Source organism: Prunus mume, linkage group LG6 (genome assembly GCF_029339155.1).
Source record: "Prunus mume cultivar Tortuosa linkage group LG6, ASM2933915v1, whole genome shotgun sequence".
Lineage (NCBI taxonomy): Eukaryota > Viridiplantae > Streptophyta > Magnoliopsida > Rosales > Rosaceae > Prunus > Prunus mume.
In genome coordinates this window covers 19,163,339-19,191,114 of record NC_142703.1, presented here as the reverse complement: position 1 = coordinate 19,191,114, position 27,776 = coordinate 19,163,339, and the positions used below count along the sequence as shown (strand labels likewise).

The following is a 27,776-nucleotide window of genomic DNA, read 5'->3' as shown; positions in this document are numbered from 1 at the left end:
AAGCTTGAAAATTATTGGCGACCAAATTATGTTGTCTCTAAGGTTGCCTGTGTCGTCTCTAAATTTGAGATGCCGCGAAAATATTTTGTGAGATACCGCCCAAATATTTCTTGAAACTTGGCGACCAATTTTTTTGGTCGCTGTTCCTGTGAAAAAGAATATAAAGTATTAAAACTGTGTCGTTTTCCTTATTTGACATGTTGGCAACCAAATAGCTTGGTGGCTGATTCTGGAAGACTATAAATTAAAAAAATTTCCCTAACCCGTTACTTCCCAATTTACTTCTCTCGTATCACTCTCTCCGCCGTCTTCCACCACCGATGCCTTCAATTAAGTCCTCCACGGACGCTCGCAATGAAATCTTCCAACGATGCCGGCCAATCTCTTATGTACCCACTATCTCTTCATCCCCCTTCAGATTTCTCATGGCCCTTATTTCTCACTCTCTTTCCCAAAATCATCCTTCAACAATGCCAACCACTTGCTGCTACAGAATATATACTAGAGATTCTCTGCAATGTGCTCAGGCACATACCAACTCTGATTCAAAGGTGCTTTTATGATTTTTTTGTTTATTTAGCTATTTTTCTGTAATTATTTGATTTTGATTCTGTAAAAATAAAATTTAGTTGGTTTTTGTCTTAGTAACGAGGTGGTCGACGACTCCTCAACCACTTCTCATCTGCTGCCTCTATGTTAGGTATGAAAACTTCTCTAAATATTTTGAGTTACGAGTTTGGAATCATGGAAATGTTAAGATTTACCTTTTTTTATTATTATGAAGATTTCTTGTGCTTGCGTTGCCTGGTGGTGTCTTGTATTTGATACTTAGTTTCTTTGCTGGATCTTGCAAAGTGATTCAGCATTTTTCAGATTTCTTTGCTAAGCCTTCATTCAAGAACTTAATTCTTAAGGTATTTTTATATTTTATTTATGTAAACTATGAGAAGAAATAAAAGAGAAGCAACCTTGATTGAGCACTGCCATTTGAGAATTTTCCATTATGGATAATTATAGCTATTAAAGACTTGAAGGCCCCTTCAGACAACCAAGAGACCAACGCTAGGCTATGAATCTATTGTTGCAGATGGTAGGTTTGAGCATCCTTTGTTTTCCCTCTTTATTAGAAATAAAAAATTATGCCACCATTTTATTTCTTTCTTGTGCCTTTTAAAAATTCTTGTTTGGCTCATATTCTTTTGAAACTTAATTTTTAAAGACCCTGCATTATATTTTTTTTTCCTTCTTTTTATATATCGGAGGACTTCAATGAATTCACTTAAATTGATAAGGTCTCTAGTCTGCAAGAGATATTTTGTTATGTATTGTGAATAAGTATATGTTATTGATGTAATTTTGTATTCCCCTGTTTCCACTTTAAAATATCTTTTTGCTAGTGTTTAAATTTCAACCGAGAAGAAGCGAGTATTCTAAAGGTTGTTGTTATACATTATACGTATGTCCTTTGGGAAAGTTTTTCTAACATGACTAGGATTTTGAAGTTGGACATTTATGTTTTTTGCTTTCTTGCTTGTAGGAAAATGCCTAAGAAAAGATTGGGTCTAACATGACTAGGATTTTGAAGTTGAACTTGCGTATATGATTTTCAAACATCTGAGATGAAATTTTACTCTCATTTTTGGCTAATGGAGATTGTGAATTAGCAATCAGGTTGAGGAGCTATTTAAAAACATACATTGCCTATTTGATTTGGATTTTCTATTTTTCTATTTTTCTATTTTTCTCTGGTTTGATGTAGCAGTAGCCATTTTGATTTGGCTAGAAGATTTAGCTATAAGGAATTGCTTTCTACTTTTTGAAACTAAACCAAATTCTCATTTGAAGCAATAAGTTTCTAAGAATCTGTTATACACGTGAACTTATTTGATGACTGCAAATACCTATATTAATTTCTTGGACATTGATTTGGAAAAGGGAGTGAGGGAGAGTGATTTCTAAACTGATTTTTAAGAGTTATATTCATTAACGAAAAGAGGTGTATCTCATTTTTGCTTAAAATTTTGTTCCCATTATCCAATTGAAACTGTTAGCTAAACAGTGTGTAGTTTGAAGATAAACAAGGTTGATCTTTTTCTCTTTATTTTAGTGTAGTATGGTGCTCCTATTTATGTGTTTGTAAATGTGCAAGATGAACTATAATAAGAAGAAATATTGTTAGGCACTAAGGTCTTCCAGTTAAGGTTGTGATTGATTACAAAATGATGGCAATCTAGTAATCACAGTGATGATTATAGTGATTTAGATTGATAAGGTAGTGTTTTGTGCTTTAACTTTCAAATGATATGGCATTGGCATTGCAGGTGGGTTAGAGTTCTTTCTTTGTAGGAAATGCAATTAAGTCTTAAGGTGCTTGGGTATTGCAGCTTGTTTTCACTTTACCTTGCTGCTGCCCCTTTGGTCCACAACATAATTTTTCTGTTTGAGCAATTAGATATATCATTGTCCTTGTGTTTTTATTAATTTTTAACACTAAAAAGAATTATATTTTAAATTAAAGCTGGTCCTAAACCAAAATACCTACATAGCTCTGCCAAGGACTTCTGCACTATTGTTGTTATTGTTTTTAGTTCACTAAACAGGTTGAATAGAATATGGGATGCTTCCTTTGTGAGAAAAAGCTCTATAACCTCTATGTACTCATATAACCATACCCACTGTCTTTCCCCAAAGATTTCTGATGGCTTAGAGTTATTTTCCATTATGCCCCCTGACCATCTACCCTTCAGTTCTCTTTATCTTATAATGTGTTTAGAACAATGTCATTTAGGTGTCTTTAACTTTACTAGGGTAGTATCCTGTTTTTCCATCTCAGATTTATTTGAGGAGGTGGAAGGATTTGGTTTGGGGTTTTGGACAGAGGACCATTTGAGGTAAGAACCTCTTCTTCCTATTACACTTAGTTCCATTTAACGTGTGGATTATACTTTGGATTTTATGATTTATGTTTTCTAATGGGTTTGTGCCATGCATCATATTAGTCTTTACATTGGTTTTTCGTAACTGTTTTCCTTATTTATTTGTGGTAATTGATGATTTGATTTCTGTTATTATCACAAAGGTATGCTTAGACAGTTGATATTGAGAGGTATGAAAAATGAATTCAATTTTTTTAAGTTGGTTTATTGATGACCTGCAATCAGTTTTCTTATGTCGAACTCTTTTTTGATGGCTTATTTAGTTAAGATTGTGAATTTCAGCTTTGTCTCTCTCTCTCTCTCTCTCTCTCTCTCTCTCTCTCTCTCTCTCTCTTATATATATTAATTTTAATTTTCTTGGTTTTGGCATCTTCTTGACCATTGACATTTCCTTATTTTGTTTCTTTTGTAAAGGAAAATGATGAGTTTGAGAAGATCAAGCAAACAATTGACAGTGTTTGGGAATTCCACGATATTAGATCACAATCCCTATTAAAGATCATGACTACAAAACTTGAGGATACAAAAGGCATAGTATACATGTATTTTGTTTTGTTGAAAATAGTATACAGGCTTGGTAATAGTCTTAGAGTGGAGAAATAATGATTGTAGAACTTGGGTTTACCAAGGGCAAGAATATATGGAGCTTGGCCTCCAGTCTTTCAGTGGAATTTGGATATGTTATGTGTACTTGAATCACTAGGATGCTTGTGTACTTTTGAATGAGAGAAATTTTTATTCATGTAAGTTTCTATTGATCTATTTATCTAAATGTATTGTTTTTCAAAATTACAATATGTTAATGCACAAAAGGTTAATATTATCATAAAATATAATATAAATAAAATAATTAAATATACATATTTTAGTGACCAACTAAGTAAGCCTTAGCGACCAAATCTGGTAGTCACCAAAAACTATTGGCGACGAACCAATCTATTTGGTCGTACATAATCCTTTCTCTCATGCAAATTTTGGTATTTTTATGGAACTCTTTATAGGCTACCAACTGATCATTGTAAGGCGACGAAACCAATTGGTCGCATAAAGGTTTTGGCGACGAAATTTTTTTTTTGTCGCCTTTTGTCACTTTTACTTTCAGCCACGAGCCTTAGGCGACCAAGCTTGACGAAATTATTTCGTCGCTAAAGGGGTTTGGCGACGAATTTACAGCTTTTAGCGACCAAAAGTGGTGGTCGCCAAAAGTGTTTTTCCTTGTAGTGTGTTTTCAATCTCCGCATACCCCTTAGTTTCCCTTTTTTATGTTTGTAGATGTCGATAATTCTGAAAGAGAAAGTCAAAGCTCCCCAAGTCCCCATACCTTCAATGGGGAAAAATATGATGAGTCTGTATGATCTAGAGTCGCTTAAGGTAGATTACGCTTATACCTGAGTGTGTGGGGCTGAGGTTGCCCATACCTATTGAAGCGGCAAGATTCCCTCCCGAGGGTTGTGTTATGGTGTTCTCAGCCATGTACAAACATGGATTGAGGTTACCATTGCATCCTTGGGTGCAAATGATGCTTTCAGATTGGGCTATGCCTCAAGCAAGATAACCCCAACATCTGGTGTGTACCGCACGGGTGTACATAGCATGGTGGTTGGCGGCGAGGAGCCTCCTTGAGCAGTTCATGCATCTGTACTTAGTGTCCAGCAACAGGCAACTTTGGCTGGGTGTAGGTCAACCGTCGAAAGGTGAAGGAGATAGGACAACCACCATCGTCGCAGAAGACGTGGTGAAATCGGTGGTTCTTTTCCTTGGTGATTGGGAGTGCCGACTGACGACTCGTCAAAGAAACATGTGCCCACCCAATTTCAATCTATAGGTCTTTGGTTATAACTCCTGTCTTTGTGTTGAATGTGTTGGTATGAATATGTATTGTCGTCCGAAGCTTGTGAAAACTAACGCCTTTGTCCATGTGCAGGTTCTGTGAAGTGTAGGCCAAAGGTCCGTGGAGGAAGAGGAAGAGATAGAGTCGTGAGGAGACAGTGCCCTGTGAAGCGCATGAGTCAAGAATATTGTGACACCGCTCTTCTTCTACAGTCGGGGTTGCTTCAAGGAAGTAAGTATTGGCCTTCTCCCTCCCTTTTGTATGTTTGTCTTTGTATATGTGTTCACCTTTGCTTCGGTTTTGTGGTTGCAGTGGCTAAGGTGCCGAAGAAGGTGGTGATCGTGGGCGAGGATTCACCAAGGTAGTGGTGGATCCAAGGAGAGGCAACGAAAGTTGCAGAGAGAAGAGAGAAAGATAGGGCCAATAGGGCCAAGAAGGTGCAAAGGGTGCGCCCAAAGACAACCGAGGGACAAAGAGCCCGGCTGTCACAATGGGCCCTGCAAGAGGATGATGAGCCACACGGAGCCGAGAAGAAGCGGAGGGGTTTGAGTCTTTGATCCATGACGCCATGGGTGGAAGGTCGCGCCATTCGACTTAGATCCTCACCCAGCCTGCCGCCGAGATGGAGGAGTTGTTCCTCGCAGTACCGAGGATATAGACTTTGCCTCGGTTCGACGGGAGGCGAAGGAGGTAACCCCGCCATGCATCGCCAGAAGTGCCTCTTATCAACGCCTTCTCCGATCGGGCATGTAAGACGGTGTTCTCTACCGCCAGTGTAAGTAGTCTTGTGCCTTTAACTTTCTAGTAGTGTAGTTATAAATGGTCCGCTTATGAACATATCTTTTGCAAGCTTTTGGGGATATGTACCTCACCCCAGCCAGGTGGAGAGAGAGGTAGACTTGGCTAGACGCCACTGAGACATGCTAAAGCCGCTACCGCCGAGGCTCAGCTGCCATCCGGGAGAGGAATGCGCTCAAAGCCAAGGTGGGGAGGTTGGAGCGGGAGCTAAAGGAGACAGCCCCGGCTAGAGGCGGTGGAGGAGGCTAGGCCTCGAGTCCGAGAGGAGGAGGACCGAGGAGCTGAGCGCCGCGCTGTGCCGAGGCCGTGGAGGAGTATTAGGGTTCGGCTGTGTTCAAGAGCCTTGTGCCGACGCGATGGTCGAGGAGCAAGATGGATAGGAGAAACTAGTTGCAGGTTTAATCCATAGTTGGATATAAACTCGACACCTGATGTTCCTCCCATTCCTTCCTGTAGGAGTCACTATTTGCAACTACTCCTCTGCCGAGGCCACGAGTCCTTCCGCCGAGACGAGGGAAGGTGCCGATGCGAGCGGAGGGGAGTCAACCGTGGATCTTGACACACTGCCGAGAAGGAGGCGGACGACTATGCCGATGCCTGAGCGCTTGTGTATATTTATGATTGCCTGGTATCTTTTTACTTTATGCATTCTGCCAACTTCTGAAGTGTGAATGAGTAGAAATAGGGCCCAGTTGGGTGCTTCTATTAGATGGGTGCCGAAGGGCGGAAAGTACAATCGTAGGTTTGAGTCAAGTCTCAAGACCGAAGTATAAGAAAACATAATGTCCTAGGGTCTAGGTATGTTTACTTGTAGTAGTACTTGAGATGGTCAGCGTTCCAAGGATGAGGCAAGGTTTTGCCCTTGGGATCCCGGTCGATAAGTCCCGGCAGCTAACCTTGGTGATCTCATATGGACCTTCCCACGTAGGGCCCTGTGGTACCTTCATTAGGATTCTTAGTGGCCAAGGAAACCTTATGCGATGACCCAGCCCCGCCAGAAAACTCGGGTTTGACTGAGTTGTAGTACTTGGCAACACGCTGCTTGTACGCGACGCTGCGCATATTGGACTGGTCACGAAGCTCGTCAATGAAGTCAAGGTTGAGGGCCAACCGCTCGTTATTGGCCTCGGCCTTCATAAGTGGAGGTTCGTATGTGGGCTGGCCAATCTCCACTGGTGCCACGGCTTCGTACCTAAAGGAAAGAGAGAACGGTGTTTCTCCCGCTGAGGTACGTAAGGTGGTGCGGTAGGCCCAAAGAACTCGAAGTAGCTCGCTAGCAACCCTTGGCTTTGCAAGCTTGGTCTCGTGGTCTTCTTGATAATTTTGTTCACGGCTCGACCGCCATTAGACCGAGGATGGGGTGGGAAGCCGAAGCAAAGTTTAATCTTGAGGTTGGAACAAAATCGCTTAAATTTTATGTTGTCAAATTACCTACCGTTGTCCGTGACGATGGCGCTGGGGATGCCAAGAGGCACACGATATTTTGCCGATGAACGCTCTCAATGCGAGCCGCAGTGATGGTGGCTAGGGCCTCGGCTTCAGCCCACTTAGTGAAGTAGTCGACGGCCACGATCACAGATTTGACTGGTCCTGCCCTCGGGCATAGGTCCAATGAGGTCAAGTCCTTACTGGGCGAATGGCCAAGGACTAACCATGGTTGTTAAAGGTTCAGCTGGGAGTTGAGGGATATTGGCAAACCGCTGACACTTGTCGCTAGAAGTATCCTTGCCTAATGGCCTTATGCGCTAGAGAGCGAGCGCCTGAATGATTACCACAGATGCCTTTGTGGATTTCCCGGAGGACATCGTTGGAATTTATTTACACACCCACGCGCGGGCGCGCGTGTGGCGGCGTGTGGGCAAGAGTGGTGGAGCTATAATACCTTCCGACGAGATCCTCAAGTTGTCACGAGTGCGTAGGAGTTCGCGGATCTCGATTCGGACGTCGTTTGAGTCTTAAACGGATATCGCCTATTATGCATTATCCGGGTTCACTAGGTTTGGACCGTTGGATGGTCCTGAGTTTATAATATGTTGATCTAGGTATTCCTAGGATCGTGTAGGATCCAACGGATCGTAAAATGGAGTCCCGGATACTCCGTAAATGCCAACCCAGGGTTAGAGTTTTAGTAACCGTCCGATCGTGCGATCGTGAGTGATCCGACCATCCGATCTGGACCAAACTTGCAGAACGTGTGTCCTAGACCTTGTAGAACCTATAGGAAATGTCAGATTAGAATTTGGAGGTTGTGGACCCCATGGGCCCGTTTGACCAAGGGTGGGTAGTTTGACTCCGGGATTGACCGTGAGAATTCCTAGGTAGTGTTACCTTCCTAGGAAGATCAAAATGACCGTAGTGACGGGTCTTGATTGTATGTGGGTTATTTGGGATTAGGATAGTAGTTACGGTTCATAATTAGGGGATTATTGGATGCTATTCCAGGGTTGAGGTTTATGAAATAGAAGTTTATATTTACATATAATCATGTGTGTATACAAAGGTATAAAAGAGTTTAGATGTCAGTTTGGAGTGCTATACACACTACCCTATGTACCTCCCTGGTTATTGAGTATACTGTAAGTACCACCTTATGGTTGTTAGGTCGCACGTGTCGTAGGAGTAGCCGGCGTGTTGACATACCCCATATGAGGCCGGGTGCGTCCCTGGTCGTATGAGAGGTGATATTGTGATTGTGTTGAGGTCGCACGTGTCATAGGAGTAGCCGCAGTTGATGCACTCCCATACGTGGTCAAAGGCCCCGACGTATGAGGAGATATGATTGTGTGTGGGCTGGTGAGAATGTAGCCGCCCTGTTGAGGTCGCACGTGTCGTAGGAGTAGCCGGCGTGTTGACAGACCTCATACGTGGCCGGGTGCGTCCCGATGTATGAGGGGAGATATGATTGTGTGCGGGCTGGTGAGAATGTAGCCGGGCCCTGTTGAGGCCGCACGGTCGAGGAGTAGCCGGCAGTTGATGCACCTCACGCGTGGCCGGCGGCCCCGACGTATGAGGAGAGATATGATTGTGTGCGCTGGTGAGAATGTAGCCAGCCCAAAGTTGAGGTCGCGGTCGTAGGAGTAGCCGGCGTGTTGACAAACCCCACACGAGGCCGGGTGCGTCCGTCATATGAGGGGAGATTGTGTTGAGGTCGCGCGTGTCGAGGAGTAGCCAACGTGTTGACAGACCCTACGAGGCCAAAGGCCTCGCCGTATGAGGGAGATTATGTTGAGGTCGCACGTGTCATAGGAGTAGCCGGCGTGTTGACAGATCCCATATGTGTCCGGGTGCGTCCCGTCGTATGAGGGGAGATGTGATTGTGTTTGTTGAGTTGTGATTCAGAGGAAAAATGGGTTTTAGGGAAAGAACTACGTATGGCTTGATCCCTTAGTAGGGTACGTAGACAGCCTGAAGTTACTAGGTGCAGCCACAGATTAGACTCCACTTAGGTGGTTTTGTTGAGTATGATACGGACCTGGTAGTTGGTCCTACTATTTTAGTGAGAATGAGATGCGTTTGTGTTAGGAGGTTGGAGCCTCGTATGCTAAATTGGTTGGGAAAAACTAAATGATATAAATTACTTTTGGCTTGCATAAGTGCGTTTGATTATATTATTTGGCGTAAGAAATGTGTTGGTAATTTGTTTTGAAGTATCTGAAGGTTGGAGGCCATTTTGCTGAATTGCATGTTGTTATCTTGTGCATGCTGCCGGTTGGGTTATAAAAATATATTTTATGCAGGTGGAAATTTTGGGGAAATGTTCAATTTACAGGGGAGACTTTGTTTAAATTTCGGCAGAAAGTCTCATGCCCTTAATCCTCTTTGGTAAAAGAGGACATAGTTTCGAGGAGTGAACCCGGCATGGGTGTGATGCCGAGGTCTCCGCAGGATTCGTCTTGGGTTCTGTGAAATTCGGGGCGGGTCTTGTCACCCTAGGCCTAGTCGGGCCAGGAATCCAAAGCCCAAGCCCTACCCAACCTTAAAGGGAGCCTAACCATTGGGCCGAATAGGGGTTTGGCCCATCGAACCTCAGGTAACATACTTCGGCCAGCGAGTCGTGAGCCAAATGATTATCCCTACATGAGAATGTTCTTGCAACTCATTCGGTGAAGTAAATTGAATTCTTTACTCATAGCTTCACGTCGTTGAAGCAAATTGGGTTGCTTATAAATTAGGGTTTCTTCACAGATTCAAGGAAACCATTGTTTCATGGTACTTTTTAGTATGCATAAAAAGTTTTCTTAAATTTTCCTATTTGTTTCTCACCATCATTTTCACTTTGGACCTTCATTCTCCTCCATAAAATACCATTTTCAATGGCATTAAGCATAATGTCCTCAACTGGCTCTGGCTCCTTTTGGACTGGCAAGCAAAACAAATATTTTGAAAACACTCTGGCTGTGTTTGATAAGGACACTGCAAACCGTTGGGGTAATGTTGCCAAGGTGGTTGGCGAAAAAACCCAGAGGAAGTCAAGAAGCATTATGAGCTTATTGTTGAAGATATCATACTTATTGAGCCTGGACAAGTGCCCATCCCAGATTATCAAAAAAAAAAAGAGGTTAGGGAGTATATCATTTAAATCTTTATTAACAAAAAAAAAAGGAATACATAGGCGGTGCTAGGACGGGTCCAGGTATCCTAAGCCCAAGCCCTACCAAACCTTAGAGTGAGCCTAACTATTGGGCTGGGCCTGGGTTTGGCCCATCAAACCTCGAGCTACCTCGAGCTGAATAATTATCCATACATGAGAATGTGCTTACAACACATTCGGTGAAGTAAATGGAGTTTTTTGTTCACAGATTCATGTCATTAAAGCAAACTGGGTTACTTATACATTCGGGTTTCTTCACAACTTCAAGGAAACTATTGTTTCATGGTACTTTTTAGACATAAAAAGTTTTCCTAAATTTTCCTATTTATTTCTCACCACCATTTTCACTTTATACCCTCATTCTCCTCCAAAAAATACTATTTTCAATAGCATCAAGAGGAATCCCCTCAACTGGCTTTGGCTCTGGCTCCTTTTGAACTGCCAAGAAAAACAAAGATTTTGAAAACAATCTGGCATTGTTTGACAAGGACACTGCTAATCATTGGGATAATGTTGCCAAGGCAGTTGGCAAAAAAAAACCCAGATGAAGTTAAGAAACATTATGAGCTTCTTGTTGAAGATATTATGCTTATTGAGGCTAGACAAGTGCCCATACCGGATTACAAAAAAAAAAAAAAAAAAAGGTTAGGGATTGTATCAATTAAATATTTTTATTAAAAATAAAAAAAGGCATAGGTAGGCGATCCTAAGTCGAGCCCAAGTGGGCATAGTTGGGCCAAGGATCCTAAGCCCAATCCCTACCCAACCTTGGAGTGAGCCTAACCATTGAACCTGGTAGAGCCAAGGTTTGGCCCATCGGATCTAGGGCTACCTACTTCGGCACGCGAGCCGAATGATTATCCCTATATGAGAATGTGCTTACAATACATTCAATGAAATAAAGGGAGTTATTTGTTCACAATTTCATGTCATTGAAGAAAATTAGGTTGTTTATACATTAAGATTTCTTCACAGCTTCAAGGAAACCATTGTTTCGTGGTATTTTTTAGTATGCAGAAAAGGTTTTCCTATGTGTTTCCTACCACCATTTTCACTTTAGACCCTCATTCTCCTCCACAAAATACCATTTTCAATGGCATTAACCCAAATGTCCTCAACTGGATATGGCTCATTTTGGACTGCTAAGCAAAACAAAGATTTTGTAAACGGCCTGGCTGTGTTTGATAAGGACACTGCCAACCTCTTGGATTATGTTGCCAAGGTGGTTGGTAAAAAAACCCAGAGGAAGTCAAGAAGCATTATGGGCTTCTTGTTGAAGATATCACGCTTAATGAGCCTGGACAAGTGCCCATCCCGGATTATAGAAAAAAAAAAAAAAAAAAAAAGTTAAGGTGTGTATCGATGAAATCTTTTTAAAAAATAAAGGCATAGGCATGCTATTCTAGGGCGGACCTAGGTGGGCCTAGTCGAGCAAGTGATCCTAAGTTCAAGTTCTACCCAACCTTATAGGGAGCCTAACCATTGGGCTGGGCTGGGCTGGAGTTTGGCCCATTGGACCTTAGGCTACCAACTTCGGCTCGCAAGACGCTATCCGAACGATTATCCCAACATGAGAATGTGCTTACAACTCATTTAGTGAAGTAAAGGGAGTTCTTTGTTCACAGCTTCAAGGGAACCATTGTTTCATGGTACTTTTTACTATGCATAAAAAGTTTTCCTAAATTTTCGTATTTGTTTCTCACCACCATTTTCACTTTATACCCTCATTCTCCTCTAAAAAATACCATTTTCAATGGCATCAAGCGGAATCCCCTCAACTGGCTCAGGCTTAGGCTCCTTTTGGACTGCTAAGTAAAACAAAGATTTTGAAAACGCTCTGGCTATGTTTGACAAGGACACTGCCAATCGTTGGGATAATGTTGCCAAGATGGTTGGCGAAAAAACCTAGAGGAAGTCAAGAAGCATTATGAGCTTGTTGCTAAAGATATAATGCTTATTGAGCCTGAACAAGTGCCCATACCGGATTAGAGGAAGAAAAAAAATGAAGTTAAATAGTGTATCAATTAAATCTTTTTTCTTTTTCTTTTTTTAATTAGGGCATAGGTAGGGGTCCTATGCTGAGCCCAGGTGGGCCTAGTTCGACTAGGGATCCTAAGCCCAAGCCTTACCCAACCTTAGAGCGAGCCTAACCATTGGGCTAGGCCGAGCCGAGTTTTGGCCCATCGACCTCGGGCTACATACTTCTGCCTCCAAGTCATGAGCCGAATGATTATCCCTACATGAGAATGTGCTTACAACACATTCGATGAAGAAGGAAGTTTTTTTTCACAGCTTCATGTCATTGAAGAAAATTGGGTTATTTATATATTAGGGTTTCTTCACAGCTTCAAGGAAACCATTGCTTCGTGGTACTTTTTAGTAGGCATAAAAAGTTTTCCTACATTTTCCTACCACCGTTTTCACTTTAGACCCTCATTCTCCTCCACAAAATACCATTTTCAATGGCATCAAGTGGAATGTCCTCAACTGGCTATGGCTCCTTTTGGACTGCCAAGCAAAACAAAGATTTTGAAAACGCTCTAGCTGTGTTTGACAAGGACAATGCCAACCGCTTGGATTATGTTGCCAATGCGGTTGGCGAAAAAACTCAAAGGAAGTCAAGTAGCATTATGAGCTTCTTATTGAAGATATCATACTTATTGAGCCTGGACAAGTGCCCATTCCGGATTACATAAATAAATAAATAAATAAATAAAAAAAGAGGTTTGGGAATGTTGCAATTAAATCTTTATAAATAAATAAATAAATAAAACGCAAAGGCAGCTGGTGCTAGGACTGGCCTAAGTGGGCCTAGTCAAGTCAAAAATCCTAAGCCCAAGCCCTACTCAACCTTAGAGCGAGCCTAACTATTGGGTCGGGCCTGAATTTTGCCCATCGGACCTCGAGGTACCTACTTTGGCCAGCAGGTCGCAATCCGAATGATTATCCCTACATAAGAATGTGCTTACAACACATTCGGTGAAGTAAAGGGAGTTCTTTATTCACAGATTCAAGTCATTGAAGCAAATTGGGTCGCTTATACATTAGGGTTTCTTCACAGCTTCAAGGAAACCATTGTTTGATGGTACTTTTTAGTAGGCATAAAAAGTTTTCCTAAATTTTTCTATTTGTTTCTTGCCACCATTTTCACTTTATACCCTCATTCTCCTCCAAAAAAATACAATTTTCAATGGCATCAAGTCGAATGTCATCGACTGGCTCTAGCTTCAACTCCTTTTGGACTACCAAGCAAAACAAAGATTTTCAAAACTCTCTGGTTGTGTTTGACCAGGACATTGCCAACCACTAGGATAATGTTACCGAGGCAGTTGGTGAAAAAAGCCAGAGGAAGTCAATAAGCATTATGAGCTTCTTGTTGAAGATATCATGTTTATTGAGCCTGGACAAATGCCCATCCGTATTACAGGAAAAAAAAATGAGGTTAGGGAGTGTATCAATTAAATCTTAAAATAAAAAACAAAAAAAACATAGGCAGACAGTCCTAGGCCTGGCCCAGGTAGGCCTAGTCAGGCCAGGGATCCTAAGCCCAAGCCTTACCCAACCTTAGAGCAAGCCTAACTATTGGGCCATGTTGGGGTTTGGTCCATAGGACCTCAGGTTATCTACTTCGGCCTGCATGCCGTGAGCCAAATGATTGTCCCTACATGAGAATGTGCTTGCAACTCATTCGATGAAGTAAATTGAATTCTTTATTCACAGCTTCATGTCATTGAAGCAAATTGGGTTGCTTATACATTAGAGTTCCTTTACAACTTCAAGGAAACCATTGTTTCATAGTACTTTTTAGTATGCATAAAATGTTTTCCTAAATTTTCCTATTTGTTTCTCACCACCATTTTCACTTTGGACCCTCATTCTCCTCCACAAAATACCATTTTCAATGGCATCAAGTTGAATGTCCTCAATTGGCTCTAGTTTCTTTTGGACTGCTAAGCGAAACAAAGATTTTGAAAAAACTCTGGCTGTGTTTGACAAGGACACTGCCAACCGCTGGGATAATGTTGCTGTTGTCCTCCCCCTCCTCCAAATTGAGAGTCGTGGCTCCTCCCCACTTGAGAATGTGGTTTTTTCTTGGATTGCCTCTTTTTGGATCCCTTTCCCTTTCCTCTTCCCCCTCAATTTAATTTCTCCTAAGTTATGCCCAAATCTTAAAATCGTAATTCTACACTTTCTCCACCAACCACTAACATTGTTTTTCAACCTCCACTTCCCACTTCTACATTCCCCTTATCCCCCCTCTCTATTATGGCATCCTCAATCCCCTCGCATGAGGTTGTTGCCTATGCCAACTCTCAACCACCAACCTATGTTCCTCGACTTCATGAATGTCTCTATAGTCGATCTTCCTTGGTGACACGTTTTGGTGGTGGGATGTGTTTAACGTGCAGTGTGCATTATTTTCTTGAATTATGGAAGTGCATTTTTCAGTGTGCACTGTTTCACCCTTGTCTAGTTACCAAATAGTTCTCCATGGTGGCAATGGATTTGCTATGGTGGTGTGACTATAGCCTAATTTCATATCTAGGGGTTTCTATTTTAGGAATCGTTTTATGGTAAGGATGCCTTATATGAACCATAGATGTGAACCTTCGTATTAGCCACTAGATTCATCTGAATAGTAACTTCGCTTAAGTTTAATAAAATGATCACGTGGCTAATATGAAAGTTCACATAAGGAGTCCATACACCCTCACTGAAAAATTTCGCTCTATTTTGGAGTCTTCTATTTATTTTTATTTTTGGGCTGCATCTTCATATATGGGCTTTGACCATGTGTAAACTTCCCGTTTTGTGCTTCTCCGTTGGGCATCATTGGGCTTTCCACATCTTTTAATGTGCTTCACTTTCAATGAATGAAGTATGACCCAGAAAAAAGGTAGGAACTCTTTATGCTCATACGCACATTTACTAGAAGTACGTTGAAACTCTTATTGAACATCCAAGTGTTCTCAAATAAAAAACACCTTTATAAAGCGGCATTTTAAAAATGGCACAAAGCAAGGTAAATTATTATGGTTCTTTTCCGTCTCCTTCCACCGTGTTCTTGAGGCACTAAAAAAAATTAATGATCACACATTATACAAAAAAATTAGATACTATTGAACGTCGGAACAAATTTACAATCCGTTAGCGGGTGGTATGATAGACTTGTGTCATCTTAAAAAAAGCTCACAAATTTGCCCAACATACAAGAGCAACCAAAGAATTTGGCCTTGCTTCCCATGACACCAAATGCACACCGCGAAGGCTTATGAAGGATTAGTAACCCACCAACAAAAATTTCAGTAAGCTACTCATCAACAACAAAGATCAAAGAAGAGTTCCATCATAAATTTTTCCTTTAATCATATACATTTCAATTTCATGAGTTACATGCAATTGTTAGGGTTTGCTATTTTGCATTAAAAGACACTAGAAGAAGATATATATACCGTGTTGGTCATGGGACGTTTGTTTTGGAAAGATAATATTGCACGAATACATATGGATTTGATCAATATTTTGTTGTTATTTTGGGATAACATGTTATGTGGGGCATGCATGGAGTGGCTGGCTTGTGGCAAGTTAGTGGCCAATGACTATGGTTGTGGTATATCCCTTCTTGTCTTGAAGCTGTGGTAGCTGCTTTGTCATCCCCATAATTGTTAGCCACTTCTCTTGATTTGCAGGACTTGAAGACTCACTTTCAAACACACAAATTGCAAAAAGACGTTTTTGTGAAGTTTTGGAATATTCTACTTGTTTGCACATAATGAATGGATTGAGTCCAAATAAGAGGCTTGAGTCGATCCCCACCACCAATTGGCTTATGTAACATGAATTGACTACAAGTTGCAAGTAGTTTGAACTTGCGAAAAGTTTCTATATATTTTCTCGAAGATATTATGTTGTCAGATTATTAATTAAATTATTTGTTAAAATAATGTTTGTTAATTTGAATTGTGATCTAATTTTATTTATTAAGGGTGCTGCTTTTTCTAAGGCTTATGTAACATGAATTGACTATAAGTTGCAAGTAGTTTGAACTTGCGAAAAGTTTCTATATATTTTCTCGAAGATATTATGTTGTCAGATTATTAATTAAATTATTTGTTAAACTAATGGTTGTTAATTTGAATTGTGATATAATTTTATCTATTAATGGTGCTGCTTTTTCTACTCTCTTTTTGTCCACTTACACACTATCTTTTGTATTTTATATATTACTTTTTACTATAACATGCAAGGGAGTATAAGTAGACAAAACAAGAATGGGAAATCAGCTCTCGACAAAAATAGTACTACTTCTAAGTTTTTGTTTGTACTAACTTGCAATTTTATTTTTTTAATCCAAAGGATATGCAATATTTACAACTTGTAAATTAAAGGCAAGTCAAGGTTGTTGTGTTACCATGCATTTTGGTCCAATATTCGTATGGTATGCATAAGGATAACATCTACTAATAATAAGGGGAAGAAAGTTCCTACATAAGTAATTTCAAACAAAAAACCTCCAAAAAGAGGGGTTTACTAGGACATGGAGTGATTCTTGTGTAAGGACGGCAACAAATGGAAGATTCTAAAAAATAAAGAAACACATAGAATTGAATGTATTTGAAATAATTAGATATATAGTACATTTGAAATGACTATATGCAGGGAACCATTTGTATTCTTTATATACAAGGAATTATTTGTATTCTTTATTTTTTATCTTTTCCAAATCTTTCCATATTCAGATTATAGTATAAACACCTCATCCAAATTCATAGATTTGGAATCTTTTCATCTAATGGCATGTTTACTAATTTGTAATCTGGTTAGGAGGAATTGAATTGAGGATGAGTTGGATTGTGAATAATTAGATTTTGAATTCCTATTGAAGTTGTTTATCCATGTGAAATTAGGATAAGAGTGGTACTCATTATTAAAATGTTCCTATTGTTGGGTTAAAGTAAATGATAAATTTAGAATTTTAAAAATTGTGTGAGGATATAATGGGTAATAAATATGGATTCCTAATGGGTTAGTTCTCTAGAAATTAGAATACCGCATCCCACCCAAGAATCTAATTCTCCTGATTTTGTATGGACTCTACTCACTTTTTAATTCTTTGATATAAAGTAATCATAGAAATCATTAATAATTGAAATTCAATTTCTAATTATAATTTCAATTTCTAATTAATAAACACACCATAAGTGGAGCATTAATTATTTACATAATTAATGCTCCGATAAGAAGGTTTTGAAACCTAGAGAGTATTGAACGGGAGATATTATTACATCTGATAGTTTGGACCACGTAAATGTGCGATCATTGTCACAAAAATTAAATCCTTATGTATTTTGATCTCACCGGAACCCACTACAGAAGAATCATTCAAACCAGCCCACCATTCATGAGAAGATTGACTTGATGACCACTTGAGTAGCTCCGGAGACTTGGAGGGAGTCGGTGAGTAATGAGGGAACGCTTTCACACTCTCCTCTTTCGTGTAAGTCTCAATTGACTCATTCTTTCTTGGTCTATGTATGGGACCCGCCATGCATGGCTTTCAACCAAGTTCATGCCATGTGTGACATGACATGCTTGGATGCCCTACTTTCTCAATTGAAAATATATAATTTAATAGTAAAAAAGAAACCACAGTAGAAGCAACTATGGATGGACCCCATATTTTTGTCGTGTTGCCATCTGGTGTGTGAGGAGATCTTTGTGGTGTTGTGCCTTTGCGCCGAAAGCAAAGACTACAGATGTTGAAGTCAATGAAATGAAGTCAGTCTCTCAACTCCAATTTCCTCCTTTTGCAACTTACCCTATGTTGCGTACAATATAAACCTGAAATTAGGTTCTACTTGTTCTTCTTCATCTTATCTTGATTTTATGCCCGTTCAGTTCAATGTTCAGAAGCTTAGAAATAGGTGCGAAATTGCATTCTCATATTTGGTAAGTGCAATATGAAATTGCAATACTTGACTCATGGGGATGAACGTGAAAGTTTGGTAATCTTTTTCTCCCACTTGAAAAAGCTTTTAATGCACTTTTTAAGACTAAATTACCCATTTCTAATTTTTAAATACCACTTTTTATTAGTAACTTTAAATAACGAAGTAAAGGGTGTTATTGGAAAACTCAACAACTTCACATTCATAATACTGCACAAACCAAACATGGAATGAGAGGAAGTGACATTTCCTAGTCTTCATTTCCAAACATGGGAATGAAGATATTTCATTCCATCTCTACATCTTCCATTCTTATCTCTTTAGATTAGACATGAGAGTTTCATTCTCAAGAAGTTTATTATGCAAACCAACACAGGTGTGCCTCACACAATGTTGATCATCCTTCAATACGATCCCCATTTATTTTGTAGGTTTAAGTAGATTACATGTATAAAAAGAACCAAAGCGAAAACGATGTAGTTATATAATTGTGATCAAACATATAAGTGAATACTATTTTTAAGAAAAAAACTAGAATTGGAAAATTGCTATCATCCCGTACTTTTCTTTAAAATATGAATCCCTTTAAAAAGCTCCCTCGTGAAATTAGACTAATAAGCTAGAATTGGAAAATAATAGCAATGATAGTAGAAGAAACCAACCTCTCTTTAATTTTTTTTAATTTTTTAATTTTTAATTTGCCCCAAAACGACGAGGGTGACTCGAAGTATTTTCACACCCAAAAAAAAGTGTTTTCCAATGCGAATCTTTGTTTGTGAGGCAGCTACCTCACCAAAGGGTGATTTCAATCCAATGTACTTGATTCCATCAAACTCCTAAAAAAACCTAGAACAAAACTCCTCCTCCACTTCTAACTCCGAGTCCCAAAACCCTCTCCCTCCCTCCACTGTCGCTTTACGCTTGCACTTACTCAACACACACCTTCTCTGCAACTATCCCATGGCTTCCACCACCACCAAGCCCTCCCCTCTCTCGTCCTCTGTCTCCAAACCCACACCCCTCCCTCTAACCCACAAAACCCCTCCTTCTCTCTCCCCAAAAACCCTCCCTAAACCCTCTTTTTCTCTCAAAACCTCCTCTCTCTCACGTACCCACAAAGCTTCCTCCTTCACCCTCCGCTCCAAAAACCCAATTTCCGAGTTTTTCCCAGCAAACAAACAAAACCCAGATGGCGATTTTATTGATTACGATGATGACGATAAGCCCCGGGAGGAGTGTGGGGTCGTGGGCATATATGGCGACCCAGAAGCCTCTCGCCTCTGCTATTTGGCCCTACACGCCCTTCAGCATCGTGGCCAGGAAGGGGCTGGAATCGTGTGTGTGCAAGACGACGTGCTTCAGTCTATAACCGGCGTGGGGCTCGTGTCTGAGGTCTTCAATCAGACCAAGCTCGACCAATTGCCTGGTGACTTGGCAATTGGGCATGTTCGTTACTCGACTGCAGGGGCCTCTATGCTGAAAAATGTCCAGCCTTTTGTTGCAGGGTACAGGTTTGGGTCTGTTGGGGTTGCCCACAACGGCAATTTGGTCAACTACCGTGCCCTTAGAGCGAAGCTTGAAGACACTGGGTCCATTTTCAACACCAGCTCTGATACAGAGGTTGTTCTTCACCTTATCGCTATTTCAAAGCATAGACCTTTTCTTTTGAGAATTGTTGATGCTTGTGAGCAGCTGGAGGGGGCTTATTCTATGGTGTTTGTGACCAAAGATAAGCTTGTTGCGGTCCGGGACCCGCATGGGTTTAGGCCTTTGGTTATGGGGAGGAGGAGCAATGGCTCTGTTGTGTTTGCATCTGAGACTTGTGCACTTGATTTGATTGAAGCCACATATGAGAGAGAGGTGTTTCCTGGAGAAGTTGTGGTGGTAGATAAAGAGGGGGTTCAATCACTTTGCCTTATGTCTCATCCTCAGCCAAAGCAATGTATCTTTGAGCACATTTACTTTGCTCTGCCGAATTCTGTGGTTTTCGGACGATCAGTGTATGAATCCCGGCGTGCATTTGGTGAGATACTTGCCACTGAAGCACCGGTTGATTGTGATGTTGTGATTGCAGTGCCTGATTCTGGGGTGGTGGCTGCACTTGGTTATGCTGCTAAAGCCGGTGTGGCTTTTCAGCAGGGTTTGATTAGGTCTCACTATGTTGGGAGGACCTTCATTGAGCCATCACAGAAGATTAGGGATTTTGGTGTGAAGCTCAAGCTGTCCCCGGTCCGGGCTGTGTTGGAGGGGAAGAGGGTTGTGGTTGTGGATGACTCAATTGTGAGAGGAACCACGTCTTCGAAAATTGTTAGGTTGTTGAAGGAGGCAGGTGCTAAGGAAGTTCATATGAGGATTGCAAGCCCGCCCATTATTGGTTCTTGTTATTATGGGGTGGACACACCAAGTTCTGAGGAGTTGATTTCAAATAGGATGAGTGTTGAAGAAATTAGGGAGTTTATTGGATCGGATTCACTTGCTTTTCTGCCAATTGCTAAATTGGAGAAGATGTTGGGCAATCAGTCTCCTAACTTTTGTTATGCTTGTTTCTCTGGAAAATACCCTGTGGAGCCTAGAGAGGTTAAAGTGAAAAAGGTTGGTGATTTTGTGGATGATGGGTTGAATGGTAGTTTTGAGTCCATTGGTGGTGGTTGGGTTCAAGCAAACCAGACTCAGAAAGAGGAGAAGGATAAGGAATTTGAGGGTAGTGTTCTTTAATAGTGCTCGTCGACATGCCATTGCTTGCGGTGCCTCCAGTTTATGGTATAGGTGGCTTTTTTTTTATTTATCAAAGGAGCAGAACAGGGAATCCATTGCAGTGAGTGACTGATGTCTTCAATGATCTAAATTATGGCTACGTGCTTCTTGAATTTTGGGTTCCAAAATCCAAGACATGGTTCCTTTTCAATTTTGCATCTGATAATTGTTTGAATTTATATTTTCTTGATGATACACAGTTGGTTAAGTTGTCTGAATTCAGCTCTAACATTACCAGTTTTGTTAGTTTTTTTTTTCTAGTTCTAGCTTTGGTTATGTCTCTTGACCAGCTCTAAATTTTCTTGCTAGTGCATTTTAAATTTTCTTGCTAGTGCATTTTAAATTTTCTTGCTAGTGCATTTTAATTTTTAGTCCCTATTATTAAGATTTAAACTCACTGCAAGGAAAGTTAGGGCCAAGGTTAGTCCCCATTACTGGGACAAATAGGCAAATATCATTTTTGAGTCTCTGATCATGTTTGTTATTACTTAAGATTTATCCTTTCATCTATCTTTTCTTTGATATACGTTGCTTGGCCGAACCGTATCCAAACCGTATCGCGTAAATTGTCTTCCATGTTATGATCCGTATGTGTCATGTTTGTTTAGTGAAAAGTTTGGTATAACCATTTTTCTTCTTGAAGTTTTTAACATCTATGGACTTAGATGCATTCCATCTTTTGTTTGTATAATGGTACTACAGGAGGATTGGCTGTATCATATGTTATTGAAAAAAATATGAACCAAGGTAATTCACAAATTTTTATTATAGCGTGATAATTATATTTCCAAGAACAATATATATGTAGCAAGATGAGTGAGAAATTAACTCAAAACTCAATTTTTTCCGAAGTTGATTAGTTATGGGACTTGGCAGATCTTGGCTTGACCTTCAATATACACTCAAACACGGACAGAAATGAAGAGATACCAAGTACCATCAAAGAATGGATGGAGATTGTTCTTTTTGTAGTCTGTTTTATTGACCTTCTTAGGCGAAAAAGAATCGAATCTAATTTCGCATTCGGGAGTCGGGATGTTTTTCTTATGCAATTTCTCACTGCAGACAAATAAAGTTCATTTTAACCCATCTTTTCTCTATTTTTCGTTTTCTTCAGGCGAACCAAATTTGGCAAAATTACAAATGCGGCAGTAGATAGATTCCAATTACATGCCACTACTTTATATCAATACAAAATAAATATTTTTAAAATAAGAATAATAGCGAAACACCAATATCAGATTTTAATCGAACAGCTTCAAAATTCAAGGGTCGATGGACAAATTGGCACCTAAGGAGAACTTTAAATTATGAACTGTTGGCTTCTCCCTTTGTTTCCCCCAAGTCAGGGCATACCTCAGAATTATTTGTGAGGACATTTAGCATATAGTGAATGAGGCATGAAGCATGAGGCATGAGGCATGAGGCAAGTAAATTAGATCTGGTTCATCCACATGGACAATTAAGCGGAAGATCATCTGGTTCATACACGAGAACATCAAGAAGCCAGAGAAAATCAGCCGTTTTCTGCTCGGTCGTAGGAATTGGATTTATGCTTTGGGGCAAATGTAAAGCCATCTGGAACCTTGCCGAGCAACATCTCAGAGATCCTAACCTGCAAGGGGAAGAATAAATAGAAATGCAATCAAACTACATGTTAAGCAGGTTGGGTCAGTGGATCTGATCAGCTGAAAGAGAAGGTAAAGCCATACCCAGTCCGCAGCAGAATCAGAGGCCATTAGTGTCTCAAGGTCATCACGACCAAAATAGGACGGTGGGCGCCAGCTCAGCCGTTGAGGAATGACCTCTAGAAGGCCAACAGGTACATATCTACAAGTGTAGCTAAGCCATTCTAACAGAAAACGCCTAGTTGTCTCCACACCTGAGACATACGACAGGATAAAAGCCCGCAGAAAACAGAACTTCGATAAGCACAGATGTTGGAAAAGGTTTACACCATTTATTGACAACTTCAAAAAAAGAAAAAAGAAAAAAGAAAAGTAAACTTTCAAGTAGAAACCAACATGGAGTTGGGTAACTGTTCAGCTCAATATCACGTAATTTTATAAAAGCATTAAACTTCCTACGAGGGCACGGTTGCTAAGTAAACTACAGCCAGTATGTTAAATAAACTAATAATACAAACCTTTAGTGTCAGAGCCCCAATGTTCAAGGCCAAGACGTACATAATCTTTTAAAATATTCAAACGCTCCCCAGAACTGATATCCCAGTGTCTCTGCTCCTTTATTTCAGTAAAAATCCAAGGCTGCAAATCACATGGATGTTTAGAACTCATAGGTTTTAAACATGGTTCAACAGAAACTTAAAGTTTAGAATATGCACGCACAAACACAAATGTAAGATGTAAATTTCAGGAATTTACTACAACATAAATAAAGATGCATCAAAAAATAAACAAAAGTAGTTGTATCAGGGGGAGAAGATTGTGGACAAGACAAAATGCAAAACACAGACCTTAACTAGTGCTCCTCGAGCAATCATGCATGTAGAAAGCTCAGGGCATTCAGCCTGGTGCTTGTTCCAATCTAAATACGAAAATATGTCTCCATTTCCAAGTACTGGCAAAGCATCAGGGGCCTTTCTGGCACACTGGTATACGTATTCCCAATCTGCAAGCTTGCTGTAGCGTTGCTGTCGAGATCGACCATGTATTGTTACTGCACTGGCTCCCCAGTTTCCCATGTCTGCAATAAGCGAATCAATGCGATTTTTCCCCTCAAAATAGGCTGTCCTGACCTAGAGCAACAAGAAAGCAGCAGTATAATATTTCTTGAACAACTTTAAACACTAGAAATTCACATAAGAAGCAATCAAGCAGAAAACACAATTAAAGCTAGAAATTGCAGTGAACATCACATTTCGGAACCAAACAATTGAACAAAAATGTGACACATCCTTCAGCTAAAACTTGCTATCTTGCAAACTTATGTAGAATGTTTTGTTCATAGTTGCATAGAACTGGCATACAATTCAGTACCTTAATAGTTATAGGACAGTCCACTGTACCAGAAGCTGCTTGTACAATGCCTTTCATCCGCATTGGTTTTGTAAGGAGAGCTGATCCAGCACCTTTGTTCACAACAATATCTATTGGGCACCCCATATTTATATCAATAAAGTCCAACGTACATTCCTGATTTACAAGTTCAACAGTGCGTGCCAGAGTGTCTGGATATGCTCCACATATCTGAACACCGAACAAATCCTCAGATGAATGTCGCCTCAGAAGTGCCCATTCTGATGCTTGACCCTATTCCCATATGAGAATTGCAATTAGGAAAATGTGACATTGGAGGGTAGATTACAGCATTTACCAATTAAATTACAAAACCAGAAAAAAAGAAAAAAAAAGAATAGAAAAGGTAACATATGAAACAAAGAAAAATGATTAGCACAACTCCAGTTTAAAGCGCAAACACTGCTGATCTTGACACCGCCTATGTGTTGTGGCATACATCGTAGAGCTGTGGATATGTAGCCATTTCTTTTCTTAGCAAGTCAAAGAGAAAATGAAAACGCATGCTTTCCGGTGCACGCTTGAGAACAAATATCAAATGACACCAATATCCATATCAGGCAAGTTAAATTATCTGAACAAGCTTCACTAGCCTTAATGTTAAGTATAAAACTCCACAAACAACAGAGAAAAGATATAATTCATCTAGGGAATGGTATAAAGTACTATTTATTTTCACTTCAAATGATGAAAGTATTCTTTTGAAAGAATTTATAAAACTCAAATTTCCGATTGTGGGATGGTGCAAACATTGCGGATCATCAAATTAATCACACAGTGAAGTATATGAGATCAACAGCATTGAGTGGCGTCATCAGGTGAAATGACATTTTTATGATAGTATGAGAATTCGAGATGATTTAGACTAACCATTAGTTTTTTTTTTTTTTAAAAAAAAAATTCAGAAAATGCAATTACAATAATCAGCTGGCAAAAGCATAGAACAAACCTGCAAAAGATTCGTACACATTGCCATTTCACCACACGTTATATCTGCTCCTAACCCTTTGCACACCCTTCGGAATGGAAGATTTCCAACAGTGGTCAGAGGCGCAAGGTACAGCTTTTCTCTAAAATCAATAAGCTTCTTTTCACGTGGGTGTAATTTTAGGCTTCTATCACTTTCTGTTGATACAATATCAGCAGTAGCCTCTGGTTCAGGTGATGTGCAGCTTGGCTCAACCACTTCTGCTGTAGCATTCGCACCTATTGCAGTATAATCACCTTAAATTGGATGGACCCAACTATTAAAACAAAATAAAATAATTTAAAGAAGAAAAAAAGGGCTATACCTCCATCATCTACTTCACCAGATAAAATCTCCTCTTCAATTACAGATCTTGGCTTCTTCGAAGGCCGAGATTCCAATGAAAATGTTTCATCGACACCATTCTCCTCTCTTATTTCAGCAGCCAATTCCATTTTATCATCTGAGTTATTGGGCAATTCAGTACAGCCATTTCCGTCAGTAACATGACAGTTATTTGAAACAACCTGGTCATCCTTCTTATTTTCCAAAATCTTTATTTTTGAATTAGCATGCCCCTGCAGAAGAATAATAGAAATATTAAATCCAAGTGAAAATCACAGAAATGCATGTAAACCAGACACAAATTCCCTGTCACCACTATTAATGTTTAAGGCAAGGACAAAAACATGAATGAAAGAAGACATTTATAAATGTGGTGGCCGACTATCACTTATTATAACTTAGATATTTAATTATCCCTTTGCAGTAGCCAAAGGCCATTGCTTCACTTGAAACAAATTAATGTGATAAGATTGTGGCTTTTTACAACAAGAAAGAACACCAACATTATAATTACTCAGTAGATTATTTCAACTTAAAAGTGTAGAAGTTCCTGCGTCTTCAATTCAAACATTTAAGCAGAGCATTTTTCTATCTGAAACCTTTGAATTAAGGAGGTATGGATGTACAACTACACCTTTTTTTTTTTTTTTTTTTTTTTTTTTCCTGCATCATATTCAAAACCCATAGTTTTTTCAAGCACCCCATACACCCCTCTACGAATTTAATTAGATATCATTTGATACCTTAGTTTCAGGGTGCAGGTAAAGCACCATGATAACAGAAAAGAACCACGGAGAATTGTTATCATAGAAATAATCAAAATATAGCAGCAAGGGAATCAAAACCAATAAATTCCCATTTGTACAAGCATACATATAAATGGGCACACACCCACACAAACATACAGATAGAGAGAGAGATTTAAGAAAACACGGATAATGTATGTTAATACCAGAAGACCAAGAGCCTTGAGTTCGGCATCTGCCTTGGGGAACTTCACTTTATTCTTCCACAAAAGCTTTTGAACATCTTTGCTTAATCCATTCATCTCAGAGCTTCTCCTGTGAGCGCTCACATCTCCAGCTTCAACGCCATCTTTATGTGAACCCAAGAACCTACATGCCAACCCATATGGGCATGTCTCTTGGGCAGTCATGAAAGGACAATCTCCCTCTATATCCTCAGGTTTCTACATTCAACAACAACATCGAATCCTTACAAGGGTCAATCGCCACATAACATTTTATTTACAAGAAAACCCAACGAGCCAAAAACTCAAAAACACTACACAAGCATTCAAATCCAATCTTCAATACCTGAGCTTTATACGCTTCTATGTCGTGGCTGAAGCGGCATTTGTCGTTGTACGGACACCGACTAACATCTCCTCTTTTTGCTACCTCAGGGCAGATGCCTACAGCCGATTTCACCGCCTGCAATGTTGAAGATAACAAACTTGTCAAAATTGTCTCAAGCTCTCAGCTAACAACTCAAATTCCCACCCCATCCTTTTCTTTGATTTCAAATCCCAAATAAGGGATTCACTATTCTCGTATCCAAACAAAAACCTGCTGGCGTTCGCGCTTGAGCTGCCGCTTGGACTTCTTCTCCTTCACTACGCTAGTCTGGGCAGGCTTTGTTTTCCCACCCGAAACGGCGCCGTTCTGCTCGTTAGAGCAAGCTCTGATAGGCGGAGGGCAAAGGAACTGTTTCTTCACGGGAGCTATGGACTTGGCTACCAGCTCCTCCGGCGTTCGGTCAGCCCAGCCGTTCGATACCTCTGGGACCGGGGCAGTTTCGGCGGGAGACTCGTCCATGGCAGACCGAGTTGACCCGTGCTACCTCGTTAGGGTTGGTTTAGAGTTTATTGGTATTGTTGGGGGAGCACCGATGCATTGGATTGGAGTCTGAGTGAGAGTAGGGTTTTGCTGGGTGTTTATGGAGACCAGGTGATACGAAACGACGTTCAAATATTATTTGAGCCCCAAATCAAAACGTTACGCACTTATTGATAGGGGTGAACGCGGTTTGGTTTGGTCCGATTTTTATTTGCATAGGACTTGGAATTGATATTATTTAATTGGTGTGATTCGATTCAGTTTTGGTATAAAAAAAGAAAGAAAATTTGTTCACCTCATATTCTAAGTTCACCCAAACTTCTAATTCAAATGTTCACAATTTCTAAGAAAATCACACTATCTTCCCAAACTACCCCTAAATACACACCCAACAGAAAATAAAATAAAATAACTCATTAACCACACACCCCGCTATCTTGCCCTTCACAAAGAGAATTACAACAAATCTTTGATCACAGCATCCTCAATAATTCTAGGAGGAGTCCCAAACCAAGAAATAATCTCATATTACATATCTCAATTGATGACCCACAAGTCACTATTTGTATAAAGTATTTAGAGTTTGTAAAGAGAAGATGAGAGTATAGTAAGTTTCTTGAAAGAGAAGAGTAATATGGCAATAGGATGTAGAAGAGGTCGTGTTTTTCTAAAATTTAATATGAAGAGTGGTGGGGTCTGTGGGGTGTGTGTATATGTCTTCAAATCGAT

The 27,776-nt window shown here is 40.1% G+C and overlaps 2 protein-coding genes, 1 long non-coding RNA gene and 4 pseudogenes across 8 annotated transcripts; 6 read left to right on the top strand and 1 right to left on the bottom strand.

Moving 5' to 3' along the window:
- The first annotated feature begins 496 nt into the window (after window positions 1-496).
- On the top strand, window positions 497-3,683 carry LOC148916339 (uncharacterized). 6 transcript variants are annotated; one of them, XR_016128279.1, is made up of 5 exons: window positions 497-551; window positions 646-700; window positions 856-914; window positions 1,018-1,090; window positions 2,834-3,683. It is a non-coding gene; the product is annotated as an uncharacterized LOC148916339 (long non-coding RNA). The 6 variants fall into 6 exon arrangements; XR_016128280.1 differs by having other exon boundaries at window positions 630-700; XR_016128281.1 differs by lacking the exon at window positions 1,018-1,090.
- A 6,195-nt stretch (window positions 3,684-9,878) lies between these two features.
- On the top strand, window positions 9,879-10,144 carry LOC148916338 (protein RADIALIS-like 1 pseudogene; annotated as a pseudogene).
- Window positions 10,145-11,249: 1,105 nt separating this feature from the next.
- LOC148916337 (protein RADIALIS-like 4 pseudogene) lies at window positions 11,250-11,626 on the top strand (annotated as a pseudogene).
- A 283-nt stretch (window positions 11,627-11,909) lies between these two features.
- On the top strand, window positions 11,910-12,145 carry LOC148916336 (protein RADIALIS-like 1 pseudogene; annotated as a pseudogene).
- A 473-nt stretch (window positions 12,146-12,618) lies between these two features.
- On the top strand, window positions 12,619-12,860 carry LOC148916335 (protein RADIALIS-like 1 pseudogene; annotated as a pseudogene).
- Window positions 12,861-18,925: 6,065 nt separating this feature from the next.
- Window positions 18,926-21,077, top strand: LOC103335588 (amidophosphoribosyltransferase, chloroplastic). Its single transcript, XM_008238600.3, has one exon. The coding sequence runs from the start codon at window positions 19,066-19,068 to the stop codon at window positions 20,818-20,820; it is 1,755 nt and encodes a 584-aa protein (XP_008236822.2). The 5' UTR covers window positions 18,926-19,065; the 3' UTR covers window positions 20,821-21,077.
- Window positions 21,078-21,934: 857 nt separating this feature from the next.
- LOC103335589 (FMN-linked oxidoreductases superfamily protein) lies at window positions 21,935-27,249 on the bottom strand. Its single transcript, XM_008238602.2, has 10 exons — window positions 26,778-27,249; window positions 26,526-26,642; window positions 26,162-26,398; window positions 25,190-25,442; window positions 24,847-25,103; window positions 23,859-24,131; window positions 23,336-23,617; window positions 23,006-23,126; window positions 22,572-22,741; window positions 21,935-22,474 (listed from the first exon to the last, which is right to left on the bottom strand). The coding sequence occupies exons 1-10, from the start codon at window positions 27,024-27,026 to the stop codon at window positions 22,376-22,378; spliced, it is 2,058 nt and encodes a 685-aa protein (XP_008236824.2). The 5' UTR covers window positions 27,027-27,249; the 3' UTR covers window positions 21,935-22,375.
- Window positions 27,250-27,776: the final 527 nt, after the last annotated feature.

Excerpts from the sequence above, each read along its gene's own strand:
- LOC103335589 (XM_008238602.2), bottom strand. The coding sequence starts at position 27,026 with ATGGACGAGTCTCCCGCCGAAACTGCCCCGGTCCCAGAGGTATCGAAC. Across the intron at positions 25,443-26,161 it reads TCAAGGCTCTTGGTCTTCTG|GGGCATGCTAATTCAAAAAT; the intron begins GTATTAACATAC and ends ATTCTTCTGCAG. Across the intron at positions 22,475-22,571 it reads CTGATTCTGCTGCGGACTGG|GTTAGGATCTCTGAGATGTT; the intron begins GTATGGCTTTAC and ends TTCCCCTTGCAG.
- LOC103335588 (XM_008238600.3), top strand. The coding sequence starts at position 19,066 with ATGGCTTCCACCACCACCAAGCCCTCCCCTCTCTCGTCCTCTGTCTCC.